Source organism: Acanthisitta chloris, unplaced genomic scaffold, assembly GCF_000695815.1.
Source record: "Acanthisitta chloris isolate BGI_N310 unplaced genomic scaffold, ASM69581v1 scaffold6437, whole genome shotgun sequence".
Lineage (NCBI taxonomy): Eukaryota > Metazoa > Chordata > Aves > Passeriformes > Acanthisittidae > Acanthisitta > Acanthisitta chloris.
This window is the reverse complement of record NW_008681962.1, coordinates 32,029-38,368: the sequence shown is the minus strand read 5'-3', so window position 1 is coordinate 38,368 and position 6,340 is coordinate 32,029. Positions and strand designations below refer to the sequence as shown.

Sequence of the window (6,340 nt, the reverse complement as noted above, 5' to 3'; positions counted from 1 at the left end):
CAGCCACACTCTGCCATCCACTCTGCTCCTCTGACCTTCCCCATCTCACCTGAGAAAACACCTTTGCTTTAGTGAACACTTTCAGCTCTTTTTCCTGGGGTTGAAAACCTTCACTTTCCAATCCTGGAAAAAGGGAACAAGCAAAGTTTACTGTGTAGCTGCACTCATCTTCAAATCAATCTTTGATAACAAGCAGATGGGCAGGGGAGAGCATAAAAGGGACCAGGATCAAAATAGTGGCACAATAGAAGATAAAGTCTAGGTAAGCGTGGTGAGTTCACACATTGTCTAGACCGTGTAGCTTCGATTTCTTCAGCCTCTTCTGCAATAAATGTATCTACATTTGATAGATCACCTGCATTAGTAAAATACATTCCACTGTTTAATAAAGATGGTCATATCACAGTAGGAAAAGCAAGTGAGGTGTGTGCACCTGCACTGGCTGCAGGTTAACCAGGCTGCCCTGCTGGGGCTGTCTGAACTCTGAGGAATGTGTATTTCAGTCAGCATACAGACTATTGCTCTGCCAACATGCCACAGCAGCAGCTCTGGCACAAGAAGTAACTCTGTGCTCCTAGCAGGTTCCAGGTGCCCTGTCAGCAGGAGTGCTGTGCCCTGAGCAGTGTTTACTGAGTGAGTGAGACACCTGGAGTTCCTCAGAATGCTCATTAGGGTCACTGTGCTGAGAGCTGGTTCTCTCTGCCTGTCCAGCCCTGAGTCAAACTGTAAGGTGCAGACTGACCTAATTGAACCCCAGGAACAGCCCCATTAGGCCTTATCTTGGGACTTTCCAAAGATAAGGATGATTGGGCTTTTTTTTTGTGTTTGAAGTGGTTTTGGGATGGATGTTTTTGGCTGGGAGTGGGGTCACTCCCTGCTGTCATCCCTGGGAGCTCTCTGTCCATCAGGCATGGCACAAACAGGTGCAGGTACAGGTAGGTGTTCTAGCACATCCTGTGGGTTTTTGCAGGCTCAGTGCTGCTGTTGGGCCTTGGCCTGTTCTGAGCTGTGCTGCTGTAATCACGTGTTTGATCACCAGCAATTGGGGTCATAGCAGATAAAGCTGTAGGAATCAGTGTTAATGTGGGTGTTTGATAAATGCAGGATAGACTTTTGATCAGTTCTAGTTTCAGCTTCAGATCATGACTCCCCTTTGGAAGCAATAACTTCAACATGAATTATAGGAAAGGGTGTGGCTTATTTGCTTATTGCTTTGGCTCACCCTGAGTTTGTGCAGTAATGCTCTGATCACTATCACTCTGCAATTATCCCTGATTGCCACTTCACTACCCTGTGTGTCAGCAAAGCAAGAGATGACAGAGCACTGGTGATTGACCTATTTCTGCATGAAAACATGGCTGGACAAGCTAGTGCAATACATACATAGTATAAAGTACAAGTGTTCATATTCTAGTTATTGTGAATACAGTAATAGGGAATATTAGTTCCAGATATCTCCACAGAGATGGAATTGAGCTCACTTCCTTATTGCACCCTCTAGATCTTTATTGCTATATCACCTGATTGCCTCAAGGGACTGGCTTCAGTTTGGAGCATTGTGCAGCTCAGCAGCTGGCAGCCTGCTAGTTGGGTTAAGTGTTGGGAGTTCATTGCTTCACAGCTGTGGGGAGGAGATGACTTTCAAGCAAAGACAGAGGGTGAATGGGCAATGTTTTGCTACAGGCTTTACTTCAGGATTTGGGATTCTGCATTCAGCTCTATTGCAAGCCTCTTGTGTCATACCAGATGGAGTATCAAATTTTCTCTCTCAATTTATCTGTCATTCAAAAGATAATAATAACGTAGGAGAAAACTGTAGGATTTGACAAATTGTTTCTCTTAAGACTGCAGAGTTTCAGAAGGAAACTAACCTGTAGTCACATTCCTGCCTGTTAAAATACTGCATGGAAAGTGCCACATGGAGTGGGAGTAGGTGGGGAGCAGACAGTAGTCACTCAGCAGCTAAAAGAGCTGCTGTACAGTTCAAGGCAGTGACATCCTGCCATTTGGATGTTTTCTATGCTGCTTTTTCTTATAATGTGTATGAGCTGGTAGATCATTAACTTATTTGAAATGTTTCTGTTCTGCTGTGGCCACCTATACTTGAAAGAGTTACTGTTCTAGCTTGGGTATCAAAGCAACACAAATTGTTACAGACCAGCAACTGAATAAATTTAGGATTTCACAGGGAGCTGATTGTGTTTCTGTACAGTGATCTTGTCACCTCCTTTACACTGGTTGACCCAGCAGAAGCTTCACTGAAATGACTGAGTTTAAACCATGGTCAGGTTAGTGTGCAGACAGGTGCCTCTGTGACTTGGAGCTGGAGTTGTACCTCCTGAAGATTGGCTGGCCCTGGCTGCAGAGCTGCAGGCAGGTCCTGTGCTATGGGGCAGGTTGCTGGTGGTGCCTGCAGCATTGCAATGTCTGATCATACTGTGTGACTGTCTTTCCCCACACAGGCTGAAGGGAAGGCAGTGCTAATAACAGGCTGTGACAAAGGTTTTGGACATGCCTTGGCAAAATGCCTTCACGCGAAAGGATTTACTGTTTTTGCTGGATGCTTGCTTATGGTGAGTAGTGATATTGATCAAAATTCTTCTCTGATTAGAGAAAAATGTTTCTTAAGGGAAAGCACCTTCATCTGCTTCCTCTGTTTACCCTGGTTCAAGACCTGAGAGAGGTGCAGTGGGCAGGGATTGTTACATCTTCCATTGCTTCATCTGCCTGTTGCATCTTGTCATTCTGGTAATTCTGAGCTCTTTAGGGCAGGGAATGTCTGTCAACAGTGTGTACAGTAGCTTGTACAGTAGCTTGCACAGTAGGGCACAGTTCACTGCTGGAAGCCTCTCAGCAATACCACGAAACAATCAATAAATCTGATAGGCCAAGATTGCTATGGCACTGTGGCTTTCTGCCTTCCCTGGCATGTCTGTTGCAGTCTTTCACACTGTCACTTTCCTTTGTGGACACTCTTCTCAGACTGTTCTCCAAGCTGCCTCTCCCATCTTAGTTTCCAAAATACCTTCTAAGCTATTCAGTTTCTGGATAGCTGAATAAACAAATGTACTGTAACTTTCTGACATCTATCGGTCTGACCCTCTGTCACCTGTGTTTGGCAGATATTATAACTTTTTAGAGATCACTTCACACACTGAAACAGAAGGGGTTGCAGACTCATTATCCCAATCCCTGCTCTTGCTCTTGTGTAATCCTCTATAAACTGGGACAGCTCCACTTCCATCTCAGCTGGGATTTTACCCTTACTATGCTTTTTTGCCTTTTGATTGTCAAAACTCGTGTCATTTCTGACCTGAATTGTTCAAAATCAAGTTTGAATATGGCCATTTTGTCACAGGTGCTCAGGGAGTGGTGACCACAAATTCTCAAGTGGTGTGGAGGGTGAGAACAAACAAAGGTGGCCCGTGTTGCCTGTGTGATGGTGGCAGAGGTGACGTTCTTCAGCCACACCAGAAGAGAAAGTTGTCTCAGGAGAGTCAGCTGACATATTGTGTAACTTGAGAGCGCTAGAGTCCTGTTGGAAAATTGCCACTGTTTGGAAATTTCCATATGGAGGCTCTGTAATTTCTTCAGGAATCATGTCATATGCTGCTTTGGGATGCCTGTCTCTGTGGTGATAGCCAGTCAGGCACTCTCTTTGCAGAGCAACAGATGTAGGGAACAGAAAGGAGAGGGAGATAGGGTGGGCTGAGGGGGCTGTTCCAAAGGCAGCGTGCCAGTATGGAGCAGAGAGGGCCAGGCTTCACTGGAAGCCACGTAAAGAAACTAAATGCTCCTGAAGTGAGCCCTGCTTGCTTGTTTTATCGATTGTGAGCTGCTGTAGGTCCCCTGCAGGGTCAGAGCAGCTGTGGGGGCAGTTGTCATAAAGCAGGTGTCAGGCCCATAGTTCACACATAGTTAGTCCATCATCACTTACTTAAGTGTTTTTATACAGGAAATTAACAGATCCCTGATCGATGGACCACCACAGAAAGCTCTTGCACTAAATACAAGATAAAAGACTGTCAGGTATATCAGGAGCTTCTTAATGATCAGACAAGCAAATAGAAAGTTACAGGAATAACAAGAATACCAGCGGGCAGGCTGGGATAGAACTGGAGAGTATCAAATGCAAAAGGGATTTCATTTAGCAAGGGCAGGTAAGTCCACAGAGATAGTTTCTGTTAATATATTAGGATTAAGATGGAAAACCACACAGAAACAGATTATAAAATAACCTGAAAAGTAGAAAGAACAGCAAAAGTTGAAATAATAATTATCTTACTTTCTTTGAGGATAAATTGTTTTCAGATGCTTACTGCCAGCAGTTTCCATGAGGTCTGCAGGCAAGAAAAGCTAAAGAACCGGGAATGTTTACATAAATGGGTTGTGTTCAAGTGCACCAGACCTGATGAAATGTACTGAAGGGCATTCAAAGGATGAGCCTCGTGGGTGATATTTTCAAGAACACCTGGAGACCAGAGGGTTTCCAGAATGCTGGAAGAGAGCAGATATTGTGCTACTTTCCCAAAGGACATAGATCTCTGGAATTGCCAACCAGGCAGCTCACCTTCAGAGCACTAGATGAAATTGCCACACACTGCTCTGTCAATTTTACGAATGACTGGATCATAGCGTGGGGCACACTGTATAAGTTTACTGGGAACAGGCTGTGCCGTGTCAGTCTAATCTCATTTTGGCGAAGCAGCAGAGTGGTTAAAGGGGATGGATTAAATGTATCCCAAATAAAGGGTTTTGTTACAGTCCCTCATGATGGTCTCATGAGCAAATTTATGCTCTAAGTGACTGTTGTTCAGTCCCAGGACTGTTTTCTTGGAAATGCCCTCTGGAAGAGAGTTTTCACTTGGAAAAAAACAAGCACAGCACCAGGGAGGGATGATTATAGACCCTTTGGGGAAAGGGTTCAAAATGACCCTGACAGATCAGCTGGACTCTGAAATCAATTACGTGAAATCCAGTAATGACAAGCACGAGGTGTTCCGCTCAGGAAGCGCAGGAAGGGAGAGGGTGGATGGGCAGCAGCAGGGTGGGGAGGAACTGGCGCAGATGGAACACGCTGGCTGGATTCAGCATTGTGTGTGTGGCTTCCTGATTCCCCCTGACATCTCACTGTGGGTGCCCAAGTGCTTGCCAGGACCTAATCCTGAGTCCCATGAGCTTCCCTGGGAAAAAGCCATGGCTCTGTCTGTGAGAGGAGGGCTCACTCCTAACAAGTGCCTGTGTGATCTGCCTGTCCCTCAGCACCACTGCGTTAGGATCCTCTGATGAGATGAGCAAGTGAGGGGGAGGGGAGGCAGCCAAAAGGTGGAGCAAGGTTCCTCTGCTTGGTAGAGAGAGCTTGGGGACTGCTGTGCTTCCTGTCCAGGAGGTGTGGAGTGGGCAGGTAGGGCTGTGAGTGGAAGATAATGGAGGGGGGAAGAGATATCTGGTAGGAAATGGCAAAGTCCCATTGAAGGTCCCTGGAGAGCACTTGGACAGCAGGCTGGGCTGGAACAGAATGTGTTTCAGCTCTGATGGAACTGGGAGGTTCTCTGAGAGGACAAAAATCAGACAGAAAAAAGTGACATGGAAGGGGAGAGTGGGTTTGCAGGAGCAGCTGGGCCATTGCTGCCAGGACCTCTCTCCGTTCGTGCTGCTGCATGGCTCCTGCTGGTGAGTCCCAAGGTGATGAAGGTCATCCCTAAGAGGAGAGCTGGGCTCCTCCCAGGTGAACTGCTCCACGTGTTTTCTCAGCCACCAGATCTATCATTTAAAAAACAAAGAGGAAGTACCACACTGGGCTCCTCCCAGGTGAACTGCTCCAGGTGTTTTCTCAGCCACCAGATCTATAATTTAAAAAACAAAGAGGAAGTACCACGTGGGTATCTAAACAGGGAATCTGCTTACAGCCCCTGAAGACCACAGAGCATAAGATGATGTTCACTTGCTTCCATGAAAATATGTGGCAGCTTCATTTCTGGACAAAAAAGTTATGATGTTCACTTGCTTCCATGAAAATACGTGACTGCTTCATTTCTGGACAGAAGAGTGAAGCACTTTGTTTTACAGTCAAATAGTAGCTGAGGTGATGTCTGCAACTATGAAAAGTGGTTCAAATTGATACCACACATTGAAGTCAGTCTTCCAAAATCAATATGTTTTGTCAATAATGGATAAATTGTAGCTGGGAAGATAACTTTGCAACTGAGTTGCATTGGTGATAGGTGAAAATTCTTTTCAATGTGAACAATACAGACCATTTATACTGGATTTTTGAGTTGCTGGCCTATGACTTTGTTTCTCAAAAAGCAGTGGAAATATTTCTTGTTAAGTTCATAAG

General features: G+C 45.4%; 1 protein-coding gene across 1 annotated transcript in view; it reads left to right on the top strand.

Moving 5' to 3' along the window:
• Positions 1–2,453: 2,453 nt before the first annotated feature.
• Positions 2,454–6,340, top strand: part of LOC103805638 (D-beta-hydroxybutyrate dehydrogenase, mitochondrial-like) — a gene marked incomplete at its 5' end in the record, with an annotated part of 11,452 nt that continues 7,565 nt past the window's right edge. Inside the window, one exon of the mRNA XM_009078293.1 lies at positions 2,454–2,573. Within this exon, the coding sequence (XP_009076541.1) occupies positions 2,454–2,573 (120 nt within the window). The remainder of the gene's footprint in view (positions 2,574–6,340) is intronic.